Genomic DNA, 20,876 nt, shown 5'->3' on the forward strand with positions numbered 1-20,876 from the left:
TGGGGCAGCCAGGTCAGCTGGTTTGTGGCTTCTCATCAGGGACCGAGGACCAGGGGTTTCCCCGGCAGGAAATCTGCTTTTGTCACCCCTACTGTCTTCACCCCATGGGGCCATAGACTTCCTCCAAGAGCCTCTAGGATCAGGGTTCCAGGGAAGTGTGTGAAGAGATTTTAGGTAGGGACTGGTGGGTGGCATGGTGGTTAAGGTGCGGGACTCCTACATGACCAACCACGGTTTGAGTCCCAGACCTGTTGGCTTGCTTTCTCACCCTCTCCTCTCTCTCTCAGTCAAATGGAAGAATAATGATAATAAATACAATTTTTAAGAGAGAGAGAGAGAGGTTAGGTAGTCCAGGAGTCATTACTTGAAATCTCTCACCTCCCTGGGGTTAACAACTCATTTCAGACTCCGTGTTCTAGAAAGATAGAAGAGGCTTTCTTTCCCCTTGTCTTCTCACCAAGCATAGCTAAAACTCCTAGATACATTTTCAAGCAGATATGAGAATAGCCCGGAAGATGGAAAGGAGACAGCAGACTGACTAGGGGCCTTGAAACCTAGGAATAATAGAACAGTGAATTTCCTAGGTTTTGGAGTGTTTTTTGGGTTTGTTTTTTTTGGGGGGTGGGGGAGGTGGTGGCATTTTTTGCCTCATACAACCTAGACTAGGTGCCGGAGAAGCAGGCAACCAGAAATTCTATCAGCCACAGGCATAAAAGCCCCAAGAAAGCCAGCTCTCACCTAGCCAAAGTACCAGGAAACAGGTAGCCTAGAAGATAGAAGAGCAAACGTCTGGCCAATAACCACTCCACTCTGGTCAAACAGCACCCACCCACTCATCACTGAAGGCAGAGCAGACACTTAGATCACAGGCAGGAGCCCCAACTCCCTCCACAGGGAGGAGGAGATGAGGAGCACAGATCAAAATTCCCGACCCAGAGTGGGTCAGTGGACACTGTGGGCTTCCCAGGCGTCCTCCTCACCTGCTACTGAGGGTGCCAGAGGAGGCCTGGTGGAGAGCCAGGACTTGCCTCCTGCCCAGCAGTCACCAGGCTACCCTCACCTCACAGTGTCAGTGGGGGACACAGAAGGGACAGTAATAAGCTACCCTTGTCCCTCTCAGCAAGGATAGTGCCAGTGAGGGCCTAGTGGGGAGACTAGCCCCACCCCAGCCATGAGGAACACAGTCTCTCTGCTCCCAGGCACCACTGGGGTCTGTATGGTCTGTCATCGGCCACATCAACAGACTAGGAAGAGAAGTCATGAAATCAAACCAAATGGTAAAGAAGAACCTGAGACGATTCCACAGCAATCATGACAGAAGCTCTCAGAACACTAGGAACAGAAGCAAGCGTTTTTCACGTGATGAGGAATATCCACAGAGATTTCTACTGCTGGTATCATACTCAATGGGGAGATCGAGGCTGCTGCTTCGCTGACATCAGGAACAAGCCAAGAGTGCTGGCCGTCACCACCCCTGCTCAACAAAATAGTGAAAGTGCTTGTCAGCAGTGACACACAGGAATAAAATTTTAAACACAATGCAGTTTCCAATCACTCAAAAATATGTAATCACAGGTCTAGTAGTGCTTTTATACATGTCTCATATGCTGAAAACTTTACAGCACTGATGAGGAAATCCAAAAGGATCTTCAATTGAAATACATACCAAGTTCATGGACTATGCAGCATAATAAATATGTCAAAGCTCCCCAAATTACCTACAGGTTTAATGTCATTCCTATCAAAAGCTCAGCAAAATTGTTGGTTTCCTGAGAGATACAAGCATTTTTCTAAAGTGTATATAGACAGTAAAGAAAGTAGAATTGCTAAAAAATGTTTTAAAAGAATAAAGTGGGAAGGATAGTCTCGAGAGGAATCAAGACTGCGTGGTATTGGCAGAGGGACGGACACACACACCAAAGGGGAAAAAAGAGGGCCTAAGAAGACTCCAGCACAAGTACCACCAACTGAGTTTGACAAGCAGCAGAATCAGTTCAATAGAGGAAGGGTAGTTCTTTCAACCAATGATGCTGGAGCAATTGAATATCCACCGCCAAAACAGCCAGTTTACCCAAACTCATACCTTATTCAAAAATGAACACAAAAGATATCGCAAATGTATATTTAAGACATATAAAACTATATAAATTTTAGGAGAAAATCTTAAGGACTTAGGGCTTTGGTGAAAACTTCTCAGACAGGATGTGGAAGTACAGCGCAGGCCCAGCCACAGCTGCACACGCCGGATGCTGCTACTCAGCTGACTCAGGCCATGAGGGAGGCCTGGGTTTGATTCCGGACCCACCCCAAAAGCCAGGCGTAAGGGCAAATGTCTGTGGTTCCAGCTTCTAGGGAGACAGACAGGACGATGGCAATCCAGTAAGATCTTGACTAAAACAAAACAAAGAGGAAAGCACAACCCATGGATGAAAAAAATTAATAAATCAGACTTAACTAAAATGAGACACTTTTGTTCTACAAAAGACCCTATTAGAAGGTTGAAAAGACAAGCACTAGACTAGGAGAAAATACATGCAAACCACACCTTTGTCAAAGGACTCATATCCAGAATACATTCAGAATTTTGTAAATGCAATAGTAAAAGACAAAAGCAGGCAATGCAATTTAAAAATGGACGAAAGTCGTGAAGAGAAGGCTTGATCTAGCGAGACGTTCTTCGTGCTGCCTTGCCAAGGGGCCCTGGAGTATTGGTTTCCCTCTGCGACATTTGTGATGATTTGTTACACAGCAAAATAAAAAAAAAAAAAAATAGCTAATGCACCAAGAAGTCTTTCTCACTAGAATCCACACACCGCACAGTTCTGATCCATTCTCTTGGCAGGAGCAGGGGAAAAGCTGTCAGGAAAGATTTTTACAAAGATCTCAGGGACTAAGAGCCAAGGAATAAAGTGATGACTTTGACTTGTAAGATAAAAACGAATTTAATTCTCTTTACCCTGGCCTCTGCCATCTTTTCATTATAAATTAGGGGGGGAAAACGCCTCTGCTCTCTTCAATAACTCTGGCTCCTTCAGTGAAGAATGTTTTAGGCGCTGGAACATAATTAAAGTGATATTGTATTTCTTTTATTATCCTGATTGTAATAATACATAGATTTCAGCAGATGCTTTCCAACAGAATTAAAATGGAGACAGATGGCTGACGTTTTGGTTGGAATTAGAGTCCATAGGAATTATATTATATGGCAGCTTATTTTAAAAGGAAGATGCAGACCTCCAATAAAAATGTTGCCAGTTATGTTCAACAGCACTTTTTAGAACAATATTTTAGTGAAATGTAAATACATTGATTGGTTTGTATTTAAGTAGCAAATAATTTAGTTAGAGTTGGGACCACCACAGTCTGAAGCCTAGTTTTCAGTCTTTCGTCACTCCCCACAGCTATGCCAGCCTTTCTCGGAAACTCTGCGCCTACACCCGTGACGCCCTGAGAACACAGCGCTGATTCTGGGGTCTTCTGCCAGTGAACCACCAGCCTGCACCTGATCAGCCAGGGTATCAGGAAAGCCCAAAGCCAGGACTGTTCTTCCTACAGAAAGGGCATCGGAAGCTGCCTGCTTCAAAAATACTGTTGTCATTAAAAACCAAGCCCGTGGTGGCATTCCAGATGAAGGAAGGCTGAAGTGACATGGTCACCAGGGCAACACCGGCCCCCAAATGGACCTCACGCAAGAGGTATAATGAAAGCTATCGGGGACATTCTGCGGTTCATTGCAAACAGCAGGATGTGATCAGTAGTTACCTAAGAGAATTTCATACTGTTCAATTTGCCAACATTGGCGACACTATGATTATATAAGAGAATAGCTCGGATCCTAAAAACCACACTGATGTGTTTAGGGATCAGAGAAAGCCTGTGCTATGTACAATTTACCGGAAAATGCTTCCATATGTCTGTTGAAGCATTTTTAGATATGTGTATATTTCAATAGATATAGAAAGCGAGCAAGAGAGAAATATTATAAGGCAAATCCAGCACATTGTTCAACAGAGGCAAACCACATGGGTGTTCCTTGCACTGTTCTTTTTTTTTTTTAAGAGAACTTTTTTTTGTTACAGGGCTTGTGTGCTCACCAGAGAGACAGAAAGTGAGAAATCACCGCCCAGGGGGATGGCCACACCGCGATCTCTTCTCCTCCATGCTCCTCTCAGAATCTTGAGCACGCACGCACACAAGGCCGGCACGGAGGAGAAGAGATTGCGGCATGGCCATCCTCCCTGGGGGGTGATTTCTCGCTTTCTGTCTCTCTGTCTCTGTCTGTCTGGCGAGCACATGCGCCCTATAGCAAAAACCTCTCAAAAAAAAAAAAAAAAAGAAGAGGAAGAGGCTCCACATGGAGGATAACGGTAGACCAGGTGATTCTAACAATAGACGGACACACGGGGCGAGTCTACCTGTACGGAACCAAGACTGATGTGCTTTAATAAGGTGTGACACGGTTAAATCTGGACTGCTATAAAAAGTGGCACAAAATAAAAAGCCCATTAACAATTCAAATATATTTTGAGGGTCAGCAGATTACATAGTGGTTAGGGCACTGGACTCACACATGGTGGATCATAGTTCAAGTCCCAGACCCAGATGCTTAAAGCTCATAGCAGATGCTGTGTATATGTATGTGCCCAGGGTCCCAGGAGGAGAATGGAGGAGAGAGGCTTGCAGTATGGCCATCTCCCAAGGGCATGATTCCTCTCTCTCGCCATCTCTCTCTGGCAAGCACACATGCTCTATGGCAAAAACCTAGCAACAACAAAATATACATATATATACGCGTATGTATATATATGTATATGTGTGTATATATGTGTGTGTGTGTATATATATATAGAGAGAGAGAGTCAGAATGGGTGTGGAATAGAGGAAGCATTGCAAAGCAGAAGAGAAAGTTTATTAAGTAAATTATATAAGAACAATTAATGCTCCATATAAAAAATTAAAATTAGATTATTTCTTTAAGCCATGCACAATAATATATTTCAAATAAATTAAAGAGCGAACCATGAAAAATGCAACTACATTAAAACTGAAAAAAATTAAAATTTTTCTTAAACAAGGTAGAAAAACCAAACACACAGAAAGGAAGACCATTACATCTGATAATATCATGTTTCGAAAATTCTGCACAGCAAAGGGTACCGCGAGATCTAAGATAAGCAGCAACGAGCGGAGCCGGTGTGACGCATGGGACAGCCAAGTGATTAACACGCAGAAAAAAACGCATGTCAAAATAACCCAACAAGACACCGATGAAATGTATATCATGGGAAAAATAAACCTGTCTGGCAAGTATAGGGACAATACTGGGCCCTCGGAAAAGTCCTGACACACTTTTGCCTAAAATAAACAAATGACTGAGAGATCGTTTATGATGACCCAAGAGCTGTCCTTGGTTGTAATTATGAACCCACGACCTAAAACATTCAGATACTATTTGACACCCCTCCAACTGCTAACAGCTGGAGAGGTCGAACAATATCAAGGATCACAAGTACGTAGGGGAAGAAATATGTCCACACCCCATCGGCAGAGAGCAACTTAGAAACATTCAATAAAATCGTTCTGTGCACAGAGCTGGTGTGGATTATCTACCTTTAAATACATATGTCTAAAACACAGCACAATTCTAATATTTGTTCAGTCAGGTTGTTGGCTCCATGAATGCTTGTCATAGTAATCTTAGATCTTAAAAATTATTTTTAGAATATCCAAAAACTATTTTTTCCCCAAAACTCACCAACTACTCTGTGTGCAAAAAATAGTGGTTCTGGGTTCTCGTCCCAGTGTCTTGGGTCAGCGGCTCACACTTGGGAGGTGGGACATCACAGGGTGACAGGGCAGAGACTGCCCTGTGTCCTTCAAGGCCTCCCAGACACACCCTGGGGTGACTGGGCTTGTCTCCCACTCCCAGGTCATCTGGTAGGAGGTTATACTAGATAATCCCTCAGTCCCTTTCACAGATCAATAAAGCCCAGCATTTTATTTATTTTAGAGATCTTTGCTAAAGGGCATGTGTACTCACCAGAGAGACAGAGAAAGTGAGAAATCACCCCCTGCCTCCAGGAGGAATGGCCACACCGCAATCTCTTCTCCCTCATTCTCCTCTGGGGATCTTGGGCACACACTCGCACATGTACCCAACATGAATCTCAAGTCACTGGGTCTGGGACTCGAACTGCAGTCAGTCACATGGGAGTCTAGCACCTTAATTACTATGCCTCCTGCTGGTCCCCTGACATTTTCTTAACTTACTTTCAAGAAGCTGTCATTTGTTGTTGCTGTTGTTCACAGAAATGCATTTACTGGAATTAGGATATCTATGCTCATTTTGAAAGATTCTAGTACAGAGAAACTAAATGAGGCTCTGTTTCAGTCTGTCGTGCTAATAACAGGAACACCTTAGCCTGGATGGTTTATAAGGATATAGATGAAACCAGCTCATGATTTAGATCAAAGTCCATGGGCTATTCTGGCAAGGGTCTTCTTGCCTCTGAGGACTCCCCTAGAGCGGCTGTAACCGTTAGATATTAGGAAACCAGCTGATCCTACCTTTCTACAGAGTTCTGAGGTGACACAGGGCATTCTGTGCTGAGTCCGGGTCTGGGTCTGTGTTAGCGTCTCATTCTCTCTCCTTATTAACCCACCAGGATTTGATCATGAGCCCATACCACAATGAACTGAATCCCAATGCCGCCCAGAAGCCCCGCCTCTTCACCCCATAGTTAAGAGTAATTTTCTCTTACTCCTGGCACAACAAAATTTCATCGCATGAATTTGGGGAGGACTTGTTCAAATCACAGTATGCTCAAGAATCCTACTGCCTAAAAAGAGTAAGGGGTACTAGTGAGCATTTGCTCTGTTTCTTTCCATTCCATTTTTGGACAGTAAGTTTATACCAACCGTAACTATATAACTTCGACTCTTAGCCATCACGTTGTTGCTTCTGTCCACATCAGTTCATAGCAAGTCATGTCTTCCCTCCAAACAGATTAGATATTGTTAATGTTAGAGTGCAATTAATTTAGCCAAATTCCTACCAAAAGTCACTTGTTTCTGGTTTTTCCTACAGTTTCAACAGCGCAGAATAACATCCTATTAAATATTTGCGGGGGTGGGGGGAGGGACTCTTACCCTGTTATTTAATTAAGGTAAGTTTCTCGAGATGGAATTCCTGGATCAAATATGAATATGTATAATATAAATATTATGTAGCTTACATTTTGCTACATAATGCCAACTCCAGAAGATTGGATCACCTCATTCCCTAAGACCGGACAGTTCCTGCTACTGTGAGTACTGCTAAGTGCTATGAATGCGGTGACAGATGGACCTCTCGACCTCTCGGCACACCCAAGATCTAAGTGGATCGCCATCCCAACTCACAGATAAGCACACGGAGCACAGAGACGATGAGTAACTTGCTCAGATTCTCGGGCGCAATCCCAGCAGAGCAAGGATTAACGTTCAGGGAGGTCCGAACCTCTCATCAGGGTGGGCTCTCACAGTAGCCGAGAGCTGGCACTCTGGCCAGCTAGGTCAAACCTCGTCCATAAAAGACACCTGCAGTGGCGTTTCACAGAGTCGTGGAGATTAACAAGCTCCTGGAAAAGCTCCACAGAGCACCCCGTTCAAACGTGCTAGGTGCTCTTATTTCTTTGTGAGTTGGAGCATTTTAAAGGTTTATTGTCGTAATTCTTCAATGAACTGCCTGTTTATGTCATTTGTGCATTTATGTTGGTTTTCTTAACTTTAACTCTCTGCCCGCCCCTTAGTACAGACTTATTTATGTTCGGAGGTGGATCAAAAGCAGGAACAAGGCTCAGAGCTTCCCTTACCTCCGCCCCTCCCTGCAGGCGCACTTTGCTTTTCACTGCCCTCCACACCCATGAGTGTTACTGGCCCTTACCGCCACCCGTAGGGCCCACTTCCCTGTGTAGACTGGTAGGTGCTGTGGTCGTCCATCTGTCGAACACGCCGACTCCCAGAAGTCAAGGATTCTGCTACTCCCTGCTTAGTGCAGGCTCCGACTGGAGTCCTGCCCACGAGGATAACTTAGTCGGTGTCCAGGATAAGGGCGACTGCTCCAGACACAGACTGTATCTAGAGTCAGGCTTCGAGTGTTAGCCCAGGGCCAGTTCTGGGAAAGGGCATCTTTGTGTATACGAGGGGTGTCTGTCGCCTCTTTAAGACATAAAGTCAAAGGGAACTTAGCAACATTGGAAGTCTCCCATCTCCATCTGCTCTAATGAAATCTCCCTGTGCCTCTGCCACACCGGGCTTCTGCTTCTCTGGATTTCTGTTTCTCCCTTGCCATTGTAGTTTTTGTTTGTTTAATCTGCTGATCTCTGGCTCTTTCCCCTTTTCCTTCTTTCACGCACAGCATTAAAGGTGCTTTTAGAAAACAAAGACACCCTGGGTGACAGTCCATTTCACAGTGGTAGCGCCAGTTCATTCACTGCACGGCCGCGCTGCACGAATACATCTTCTCATCCTATGTAATTATTTTGACTTTACCTAAGTAAATATACCTGGATTCTCTCACGATCCCAAAAAGTTAACATAATTATCTCCCATCTCATTTGTTGATAAACTTATACATGGAGAGCGTCAGAATCTTGTTCTAGTTTGTCACTTGTGGAGCTTAAACCCAGGCTTCTCCAGATCCCACCCGGGAGGCTTCCTGACCCTTCCCTTCTCCCTCAGCCCCGGAGCATCTGTAAGTTGCAGCTGAAATGAAACAAGACCATCGCTCAGCGCTTGGTGGAACTGAGAAGAGCCACCTGTCTAAAAAGACAGACTTCAGGATCAAGTCTCTGTGGGCTGCTGACCCCCAGTCTCTCCAGGGACCACCAAATTTTCCCGCTCCCCACTCACCCAGGAGGAAGAGGAGGGCTCCCAGTCTGCTGCCCCCTGAGCCCATGCTGACCCGCTGCTCCGAGCTCCTTGCAGGGCTGGCACAGTGAGCCTTGTGACCCGGCTCCAGGGACAGGAGCCCAGCCCCACGTGACTGACAGGAGAGGAAGCCACTGCCCCAGCTGGGAGGCTGCTCAGTTCCTCTCGGCCCTCACTGAGGGCAGGGCTAGGGAAGCCCCTGTGGTCCCAGCCTTGTCAGGGCAAAGCAGGGGAGCTAGCCTGGGCCAGTGCTGGGCATGGCCCCCACGGTGATCTGCTGTGATCGCCAACAGAGCACAGGAACTAACCTGCTGGGGTGCAGTTTCTTGCCCAAATACCCACGCTGGCATGCTCAGGGGCGTTGTGGGCAAAGCTGGTCAGCTCTGAAGCCGAGCCCTGGCAGCAGCATCCCTGAGCTGGGGTGGGGTCAGCATTCGTCCCTCCAACCCACAGCTCAGCCAGTCTCTGCTTCTACTCCTTGGAGCCCTGAAAGTGGGGAGAGGCCCACGCCCTCTTTTCAGAGCTCTACCAACAGGATGGCGGTGGTAATACTGAAACATTGTCGAATATCTTTCCACCACTGAAAGACATACGATTTTAAACATAACAATTTGCCCACATAGGAAACTTACTATATTGTACAATAAGTAGTGGCATTTTTTCTTCAAGCTTTTTCTTCCTGAACACATTTCTTTTTAAAGTGTTGGGGGGGGGCGCTTGTGCAAGTGAAATGGATGTGCCTCTGCCCACAGGTGGCAAGGTCTAGCGGAGGGGGAACAGCTGGCACGCCCACGACATGGCGATGAACCGTAAGGACACTCAGAGGCATGTGTGCCCGCTGCAGCAGGTGAATGTCCCTGTTCTGTGGTACCCAGTCGCCCCAGGGGCAGCATCAGTGTGGTTTCTCTGCACTCCTGTGCGCAGAAGTGCTGAGCTTCCGTTACAGGTTAGAGAAGAGATACGGCCTTTTCTTATCTAACCCAGGTCAAGCCCCTGCCCTAGAGGAACCTGGGCTGTCCACACAGGCCCGGCCAGCAGCCTGCGGCCTCCTGTACTTCTCCTTTACGAATGCATGTGTCATACTGCTTAACTTCTAGTGTGCAAGAAACAGATTTTTTTTTTTTGAGACGTTTTTGCTATAGGGCACATGCACTCGCAGGAATGAGAGAGACAGAGAGCGAGAAATCAGACCCTGAGGAGATGGCCATTCCGCAATCCCTTCTCCTCTATTCTCCTCTTGGGATCTTGGACACATACGCACACCCAGCGTGAGTTTAAGCCACAGGGCCCGGGACTTGAACCATGGTCGGCTACATGGGAGTCCAGTGACACAGCGATTACACTAACTGTTGGTCCCAAAACAGCACTTTTAAAATATAAATCAACCTTGAGCCTTCATCCACTGAGCTGGCCCAAACTACGTTTTCCATTCTTGGGCCCCTGATCAAATCTCTAAGAGGAGCAGTCAGCCCAGTGAGTATGTATCCGGGGACATGCATGTGACCCCCAGGAACCCCCCGCACTGGCTACCAATGCTGGGCTGGCAGTCCTTAGGCAGGGAGGGAAACTAAACCACAGGGCAGGCGTGGGTGGCATGCCCAAGCCTACTCGTGGTGAGAGAGAACTGGGCGCCGCAGCCGGACCCACATGCTGCAGGGGCCCTCGGTGCACACGCACCCCCCACGCCCCCACTGAGGTCCTGTTGCCCATTCAGTGGCCGCCAGGCTACCCTGTGGACACCTGTGCTCTTCTGAGGACTGGGTAAGTAACCCGTGAGCCGGTGAGGCTGGTCCTGGAAACAGCAGCTGGCTTCACTCCGGGGCCATGCTCCATACCCCACCGGCCATATGGCTTTGTGCTTGACCGGATTGAGCTCTATACTGCCCTGTGCCAGGAAACACCCTCTCCCTCTCGCTTCTCATGAAATGTGTGGACTCATAAAACATTTCCCCAACTAATGAGGACATGTGTGTGAGAAATAGTTCACCTTCCTCTGAGCCACGGTGAGAAGATGCCCTTATAGACAGACAGTCCCAGGCAGGGCCTGGGACCCAAAAAGCCACATTCGCACTGGGCCCAAGCAGCTCTATGTGCATGTGAACTCACTCCATTTCAAACTCAGCAACTCATTTAAAAATGTTTCTTGATGGGGTGAATCGAAGCGAACCACGCAAATCTCTTCCACAGAACACTCTCGAAACCCTCTGCAGGAGCTTGACCCAACGGGTTGCACACTGGTAAGGAAGTGTCTGCCGCAGCTTCCGCTTTCACCTGCCACCACCGCGGAGTCACGCAAACTGCTACCTGCCTGAACCGAGGAGAAGCAGGGACTCCACGTGCCCGAACAACGAGACTGTCACAGGGCAACCCGACACTGGCACTGGCACGGTGCCTCCTGGGACGACACGACGCCCACCACAACCGCGGCTGGTCTGAGGCTGCACCTGACCTGGGACCTGTGAGGGAAGGCACAGAGCCCGAGCCCGACCCGCGTAGGCGCCCAGGGTGCTCGATAGGTGCAGGCGTCTTCCGGCTCCCTCAGCTCACAGCAGGCACAGCGGCCCAGCCTCCTGCCCTCCCTCCGGGCCAGCAGAATACTGTGGATCCAGCCTGTGGTCCGGGAGGTCCCCACACTGTCAGGGCATGGGAAGGAGCCCGATCCAGCAGCTGCTCTGAGAGGTGGGTCCAGGGCTGTCTGCTGGGGGTCTTCTACCCTCCCTCAGCACCAGCACAGAGCCACAGAATTCACATCGTGTGTGTGTTTCCGTGCAAACGGGAGAAGCTATCAAACCCTCTGTCATTATGGAAGACAGAGACGACCTGACACACAGGCTGGTGCATTGGCCTTGCAGAGAACCCTGCACCTAGCAGCTAGAAAATAGCCACTCTTCTGCCGGGGGCATACAACATTAAACAAAAAGATGACCACATAGTGGGCCACCACAGAAGGGTCCAAATTTCAAAGGCTAGGTGGCAGGCCACATTTCTTACCTTGGTGTACCAGAATTAGGTGACAGTAACAAAAATATGTGGTTAAATTTTCACAGACTTGAAAATTCATAGGCATTTCCAAGTAACTCATAGATCTGAGAAAAGAATTACAGTGAAAGTTTTAAATAGCTAGAACTGAATGATAATGAAAATGCAGACCGGATTCTGCAAACACAAGCGAAGTAATCATAGAAGGAAATGTACCCGTTCGAACACTCAGAAAAGGAGAACTGAAAAAGGAACGAGCTCAGCGACCATTAGGGAGGTTTGGAGAAGAGTAACCCCATAAAAAGACAGAATAAAGGTAATAGTCAACATGAGAGCAGAAACGAATGAACCAGGAAACAAAGATACCAGGGAGGATCTATTAAAAAACGAACAGCGTGACAAATTCCTCACAGAACAGATTTCAAAGTGAGCGATAAGAAAAACAGAAATAATATCAGGAATAAGAAGGAGACGTAAGTGCAGAGAAGGTAGCATCAGCGGCATTATTAATGTATTAATAACCTTGTACCAATACATTTGACAATCAGCGAGACAGACACAATGTCAAGGAAGTCGCTGGCACAAGATGAGCAAACCAGAGAGTTCAAAAAGCCCTATTATAATATCTGTTGAAAAAGATCAGGTCGTTAAACACTTTGCCATGATGAAAATACCAGGCCATATAGTTTTATAGAATTTTAAGAAAATTATATAAATTTTAAGGACTAGAAAGTTCCAATATAAATAAAGTACTTCAGATAATATCCAAAGAAGGCATATTCTCCAACTCAGACTATAAAAACCAGACAAGAAGACAGTGAGAAAATTAAAGTGGAGCCAGTCATTCATGCACATAGAAGCCAAGATACCAAAAAAAGTTTAACAAATCAAATCTAGCTATATATATATATCTAACCATCATAATCAAGTCCTTCAATTCCTTAATGGGATAAACATTAAAAAATAAGGGACCAGCAGTTAGCGTAGTGGCTATGTCACTGGACTCCCACGTAGTCGACCACGGTTCACGTCCCAGACCCGGTGGCTTAAAACTCATGCCGGGTGCGTGTGCATGCGTGCCCAAGATCCCGAGAGGAGAATGGAGGAGAAGGGATTGTGGCGTGACCATCCCCCCTGGGGGGTGATTTCTCGCTTTCTGACTCTCTGTCTCTGTCTGTCTGGCGAGCGCACGCGCCCTATAGCAAAAACCTCTCTAAAAAAAAAGAAAGAAAAATAATAGTAATAAATTATCTCCATAGATACAGGACAACTGATAAAGCTTATCATCCACCCATGATAAAAACTCCTGATAAACTAGGAATAGACAAGAACTTTCTTAAACCAGCAAAATGATACCTACCAGGACGTGAGAGCGAACACCACTATTATGGTGAATGGCAGAGAATCTCCTTAACACCAGGAACAAGACAAGACGTCTTTCATCCGCTGTTCTAGCCCAGTCTAAGTAGTGCCAATTTTCTTTTATTTTTTTTTAAGAATGTAAACAACGAGGATGGGATGGAATAACCCTATATTTATATAGGTGTGTTTTCCTACATAAAAAGCCTCTAAAAATTCCAAGATTAATTGTTAAAAATAATAATATGGATGAATACAAATTCGATACTTTGAAAATCAATTGAAAGGGCCAGCAGGTGGCACGGTGGTTAAGGCACTGGACTCCCACATGGTCAATCGTGGTTTGAGTCCTGGACCTGATGGCTTTCTTTCTCACTTTCCCTCTCTTTCTCTCTCCTTCTCTATGGTCAAATTTTTTAAAATGATAAATAAAATTAAATAATTTTTTAAATATTCAGTTGAATTTCTAGTGCCAATAACAAACTGAAAACATAAATACATATATATATATATATAAATATACGTAAATATGTACATATATTTTCATTTTAGAAAGAGAGTTGTTGCTATAGGGAGTTATGGAGAGCATACGCACAAGAGAGACAGAGAGAGAGAAAGTGAGAAATCGCCCGCAGGGGGATGGCCATGCTACAATCCCTTCCCCTCCATTCTCCTCTTGAGAATTTGGGCATGTACACACACGCACACACACACACCAGTGTGAGATTCAAGCTGCCAGGTCTGGGACTTGAACCATGGTTGATTATGTGGGAGTCCAGTGCCTTATCCACTACCCTACCTGCTGGACCTCTGAAAACATATTTTTTAAAAATTTAAAAGTACACCACCAGCATTCTACATTGTACACATATTTCACAAACAATGCCATACACGACAAATATATACAATTTTTATTTGTCAACTAAAAATAATACCACCACTAAAATAAAATATCTGTGTGTATGTGGAATATAATAAATATAAATAATGCACATACATACAATGTAACGAATCTAGCGAAGGTTACTCAAGACTCACATGGAGAGAATGTTGGACACCGCATTGAAGAAGGCCTAACTAAATGACTAGTGTGTCATCGTGGACAGGAAAACTCAAAACTCGTAACAACATCAGCTCTTCCCAAGTTGATCGACGGTGACAGTGCAATCTCACATTCGACCTCGGTAATCAGAGAGAGGAACATCAGGGTCAGAATGAGATAGATGCCGTTTCACTTTCTAGACTGGCAGCAAGAAAAGCCTTGGGTAATGCTAACGATTAGCAAGACTGTGAGAAGGCGTGGCCTAGCATCTTTGGAAACAATTTTCTGTTATCTGTTAAAATTGAAGGTTGGCATATCCTGGGATCCAACAGTTCTACTTCTGGAACTCTCTCCAGGGACTAGCACATGCACATTCAGAACTACAGGAAATTATACTCAGAAGGCACAACTTGTAAAATTTTCAAAAAATAAAGAAGTCTTGAGGGCCAGCATGTGGCATGGAGGCTAAGGCTCTGGATCCCACATGGCTGACTGCACCTTTGAGTCCCAGACTGGGCAACTTTAAATCACACTGGGTGCATGTCTATGCAGATCCAAAATCCCAAGTGGAGAATGGGTGGGAGGAAGTGCGGGGTGGTCATTCCTCCTGGGAGAGACTTCTCACTTTCTGTCTGTCTCTCTCTCTCTCCCTCTGCCCCTCCCTCTGATGAGTGCACACACCCTACAGCAAATTGAGAGAACAATAAAAAGCCTTGGAAGGACCATAAAATCCATTAGCAGAAGAATGGATCATTTATAATAAATTTCTATAATTAAATAAATTCTATAGCTACATATTTTAAGTTTTCATAGTTATATATTACATAGCTGTAAAAATGAAAAAAGGACAGCAACATAGCACATGTGGGCTAAATCTTAGAAACGTGTCTGAAAAATTAATTTCAAAAGATGACAGATACAGAAACAACCAAAGTTAAACAAGAGTCTCGGAATATATGTATCCAAGGGACTTCGAAAAGTTTGTGAAGAAATGAAATGAAAATGAAAGTTTATTTTGCTGTAAACTAAACTATGCAACTCATCCATAGTTGTTAAATGTGATATTGGTTAAAGATTAAATAATTAAGATGCAACTTAAACACCAACAAGGTTGTGATGGTAGAAATTTAAAATTATGGCCACTCTAGCAATAAGTATCAGCAGCTTTAAAATCTGGACAACTATGACCCATCGATTCCACTTTCAGGAGCACGGTTCAAGGACATAACTGATACTATTCAGGGTATATAGAGAGACATATGAAAGGGTGTGCACCTTTCATGGGGCTCTGCTGCCTGAGACTGGGGCCGTAGGGGAGGCCTGGGCTCAGTCCAGCAGACCTGAACGTGCCAGGTGCACCATGTGCACCGCAACTCTGGCCGACTGGAAGACTCTGGGGAGAATCAAAGTTTGACAAGGCTCTGTCTGTGAAGGGTACCTCTCCCTCGTCTGTCTGTCTGTCTCATGAAACAAAAAAAATAAAATAAGCATTAGACACAAATAGTTAAGAAACAAGGAGAAGGCAGGAATCCAACGGAACTGGCATATATGCCTGATGAAATAGCAAGCAAAGAAGCAGTGGGCCAAGAAAGGGAGAGCTCCTCTCTCTTCACCACCTCCGGACTTGCAGTAAGAAAACCGGCATAGACGCTGGTATCCGGGGACAAGAGAATGGCAAAGGTGGTGAGCAAACATAGGCAGTGGACCAGCCCACTTGTCCGAAACTTTCTGCAATAGAGAACAGGGTGACCTTGAACCATCGTCGCCGAGATGGTAAGGTAAAGTAAGATATGGGTGAGTTGAAGGGGCTATCTAGAGGGACTCTGATACATAAATGTGGTACAACTTTACCATAAGTATGTATGTGTGTTATTGTTTAAATATTATTTCTTAATTATAAAAATTATATTTATGGGGACCAGCAGATGGCATAATGGTTACATCGTTGGACACCCACAGTTCAAGTCCCAGACCCAGTAGCTTAAAAATGATGCTGAGCACGTGTGTGTGTGTGTGTGTGTGTGTGTGCCCAAAATCCCAAGAGGAGAATGGAGAAGAAGGGATTGCAGCATGACCATCCCCCTGCGGGGGTTGGTGGTGGTGGTGGGGGTGATTTCTCACTTTCTCTCTGTCTCTCTGGAAAGTGCATGTGCCCTATAGCAAAATAAATAAATAAATATTCTCTCTTTAAAAAAAATTATATTTATGTCTTTACCTACTCATGGTCTAATATTTTTCCTCTGCATGACTGTGTATACCTCTGCTAACAATCCAAGAATAAAATCGTGACTATAAATTTTCTCAAATATGGCCAGATCATGATTAGAAAGTCTATTTTAAAGGTATTAATGCAAATTTCATTATTAAAGTAACCAATCCAGAATCACTTTCACTCTTTTTTCAGTGTCCCATGGAAACCAAGAAGTTGAGCTTCCACGGCAGAGGCCTTGGGGCTATTGACCAAACCCAGGCTTAACAGTACAAAGGGCTAAGACCAGGAGACACAGTTCAGGGACTCCTGGCTGAAGAAACCCAGGCAGGGCTTGCTGTAAGCCCAGTCCAAAGGGAGTTCCGAGGATGGAGTAGCTTTCCCAGGCTCGGCACCTCATTTCATTCGTTCTTGACCACCTGAAGACCACGTGAGAATTGGGAAACTGGTCCACACGGTATTTCTCCACTGTTGAGAAGAGGACTTCATTCTCAGCCCATATCTTAGGAGGTTGCAAAAGCTAGCATTCATCAAAGTCAAAGAATGTCAAGAATACAAGCCATGCTAGATGTTTGGTTTCTTGACTTCTACCTCAAGAACAGAATTGCCTGCTATTTGGGTACCTCGGGTGATACAGGAAGCTTCATAGAGAAACCAGCAAAAACTGGGGGGTTCATACCTCATTTCCTCAAAGGAATTAACATTTGCGTTGGCTTCTTTGCCTAGGAAGTAAGCCTCAAATTATGTACAAATTCTAAATTTAGCGATGAGATTTTGCTCTAGAATCACAAAAATATAAACAATAATTTTGTTAGTATTAACAAATGCTAGCATGTAAAAACAAAGGTTCTGAAACTAGAGCAGCATGAAAAATCTCATCTACTCATCAAGATACATTGTTTACAAAGCAGTAAGACTTCAAGTAGGGAAGAAGGCAAAACTTGTAGAGAGAGAAACAGCACTGCAGTTGAGTCGAGCTTATAAGAAGACATTTAGAGCCAGCTACATGTAGTGATTAAGAGCATAGACTTGGTGGTCAGGTGACCTTGACCCTAGACTTCATCTGCGTCTTGGATTCTTCATTGTAAAAGGGAAATAAAAATGTACTCATAGAGTCGTTACGGGATTAAGTGAGTAAGCCCGTAAGCCTCCTAAATAATAACAACAGTGAATGTAAGTATGTGTTGTTGACATTATATGGTGGTTGTTATTTTTTTGTAATGTTGATTTACAAAAATAAGCTCCGTTTTGAGTAATCTATGACAACTCTTCCTGGGAAATGTAATGGGTGACTTAAATAAAGGGCGACGTCCTCCACGTGCTCCTAAATAGATTGTGTTGGGGTTCCCAGGAGACCAGCACAGGGTTCCTCTCAGAGAAATGAGACGGTGGATGCACCCCTAGGATCTAAGCTGAGAGCCATGAGAAGCCCTGTGGAGACAGAAGGCTCTGAGTTTCAGTGAGCGCATTTGGAAGGCGGTGGTGGAGCTGAAGAAGCCCAGGCTTTATCGGCCAGGTTTAGGCTGGTGAGGAGTGTTCTGCGTGATCTGCTTTCACCTCAGCTGCCAAGAGAGCATGAGAACCAGCCCGGTGCCAGATAGAGGTGTGAATTCTCATCAGGGAGACGCTGGAGTAAAAGGGATCAATAGCAACAGGTAAATGCTGGCTGGCCAGCACCTGAGCGTTTTCTAAGTCTCTCTCCTTCCTCCCATGCCCCAGCAGACACATGTCCAAAGCCTTGTTGCCACCTGATACTAAGAACTGAGAATAGTCCCAGGTGTTTTCATGGAGACATCTCCTAAGGGCTGATAAACTTTAAGGACTGGGGCTAACCAAAGGTGTGCAAATAGGAAGTGCTCAAATCCATATCCTAAAGCCAATGGAAAATCCCCCAGCATGTGCCCAACACTCTTATGAAGGCACAGTGGAGCTAGGGTTTTGCTGACAGTGCATATCACGAACCAATGCAGCTGATTGCACTAAGATAATGCGAGTTCACAGCAACAAGACAAATCAGAATAAGACAAATGAAAGGCACAAGAGCTAAGTATTAAAAGGAAAGCATTAAACGAGTGACGAGAGGAGAATTAGAGCTCATGGGAGCCGGGAAGAAGCCCCAGTAATTTAATACAAACACACATGAAGAAATAACTAACGAGAAGAGAAAATATGGAAAACTTTAAGCAGAAACAAGCAGTTATAGAAAAGAATGAAAATGAAGTCAAGGATTATGAACATATGTAAATAAGGAATACAGGAGACAGAAGAACGAGTACACAAAAAAATTAATTCTCAAGCTTTGAAAGATCAAATTTAAGAACTCAGAAAATATCAGAAAGAGGAAGAAGAAATAGAATATGATAAATATTAAGAGGTTTGGAGTAAAATGTCAACACGGATATAAAATGGAGTATTGGAAGAAGAGAAAAGTATTGAGAGGAAAAAATATTTGGCAAGGTAATAAAAACTTCTCGGAAATAAAGATTTCAGTCTAAAATGGCTAAAGTAATGTTAAGCAGATATATAGAACAATGGGGAAAAGATCTAAATATATCTTGTTGAAATTTGATAACTTTACAGAAAATGAGAAACTCTAAGATATATACAAGAGAAAATGATTCCCACTGACAAAGGAAAATGAATCGTGATATAGCCAGTAAACTTGGCCTACACAATGGATGTGGCCAGAAAATGGACCACTCGGGTGGAAGAACTTGAAAGCAAACATTTCATACCCAGCTCAACTCTTATCTAAATCCAAACATACAATGAAGATATTCTTAATCACGCAAAACTTCAGAATCGCTGAAAACACTCCAGCAAACAGAGAAATCTGAGAAACCCAGGAAAGATACTGAAAGTTATTGTTAAAAAAGTAAAAACCCTCCAAATTTCCTACGCTCTTCTGATTGATGAGGATGTGTATGGTGGTCTCAACTGGGCTGGACTGAGGTGTAGATCATGCTGGGTAAAGTCTCTTCACAATCTAAATGACATATAGTGATTTATGTATGAATAATAATAAAAAATACAAAAAAAGTAAAAACCAAAAAACTCTAAAAATCTATTGCCCAACTCTGGAATTATCTAAAGAATGAAGAAAGTATATATTTCTTTTTAAAATCTCTCGTTTTTCTATTTTTTATTTTCCCCAGCTTCTACTGTTAAAACAATCACGTGTATACTTGCACATGTATTTTCAGACTTAAAATTGTATGCGATAGTAATAAGGGGGCAGACGGAGATAGCTGGGAGGGCAGCAGGCAGCAGGTAGCACGGGCCTGCTGTAATGCATACAGGTATCAATAAGCTCGAGAACTGATGGGGAGAAACCATAAAGATGATCATGACAGATGAGGGGTAAGCATGAACGTAATAAAAACGGACTGCTTAAATGTTAAATGAAGGAAGGGAAGAGTCTGACCATCGAACCTAAGAGAAAAAAATAAATAACAAAAAGGATAATAAAGGGGAAAGTAAAATAACATGACAGAAATAAATTACAATTACAAAACAAGGAAATACATGTAAATGGGAAGAATATCTTTGTGACTTTTGAGTAGACAAAGATTTCTTAAGTAAGACATATTATGAAACAGAGAAAGCTAATAAATTTAAAAATTAATAACTTCTGTACATCAAAAGACATTATTAAGAAAACAAAAGATATTCATAATACATGTATTTTACCCAGGCCTCAATTCCAGGATAAATATGTCATAAAGAATTCAGCATTATGTTCCTATTAATCAATAAAATAAGATAAGCAACTAAAGAAGAAAATGGACCAAAGTCTTCAGGAAGCACTTCATGAAAAAAAGATATCCAAATGGCAAAAATAAAATAAAATAAAAAAGGTGCTCAGTCACATTTGGTAGTGGGTAAATGCAAATTAAAATTACAAGGTGATTCCCCGGCATACACACTGAAGTGGTGTTCAGCTAGTAACAGTCCCAAGTACAGGTGAGTATCTGGAGCAACCAGATGCCTCATATACTGCTGGTAGGAGTGTAAACTTACACAATCACTGCAAAATGTTTGACAGTATCTACTAAGGTCGAATGCACACACACTCACACGAACCCAGCAGTTCTACTTGTGGGTCTATTCCAAAGAGAAATGTGTTCGTGTGTATGTTCGTGAATGTTCCCAGTAGCCCAAGCAGGAATAGCAAAAATCTGGAAAACATCACAGTGCCCAACAATTAAGCAGAGAAGCTGTGTATTTACACAGTAGAATTCCATACAATAACAAACACGAGCAATCGACATCTTTACACAACAATAGGGATGGGTCTCACAAACATAAGTAAAATACCGTTGTTTTTTTTTTTTTTTTTTTTTTTTGGGGGTTTTTGCTATAGGGGGCATGCCCCCA

General features: G+C 44.0%; 1 protein-coding gene across 2 annotated transcripts in view; it reads right to left on the minus strand.

The window, feature by feature from the left end:
* TMEM273 (transmembrane protein 273) overlaps positions 1 to 8,976 on the minus strand; it is a 31,323-nt gene extending 22,347 nt beyond the window's left edge. Inside the window, exon 1 of one of the 2 annotated variants that reach the window (XM_006167415.2) lies at positions 8,893 to 8,976. In XM_006167415.2, coding sequence (XP_006167477.1) covers positions 8,893 to 8,938 — 46 coding nt within the window. In that variant the 5' untranslated portion in view covers positions 8,939 to 8,976. The remainder of the gene's footprint in view (positions 1 to 8,892) is intronic. The other variant, XM_027767841.1, reaches the window with a different exon arrangement.
* Positions 8,977 to 20,876: the final 11,900 nt, after the last annotated feature.

Source organism: Tupaia chinensis, unplaced genomic scaffold (genome assembly GCF_000334495.1).
Source record: "Tupaia chinensis unplaced genomic scaffold, TupChi_1.0 Scaffold144750_1, whole genome shotgun sequence".
Taxonomy (NCBI): Eukaryota; Metazoa; Chordata; class Mammalia; order Scandentia; family Tupaiidae; genus Tupaia; species Tupaia belangeri.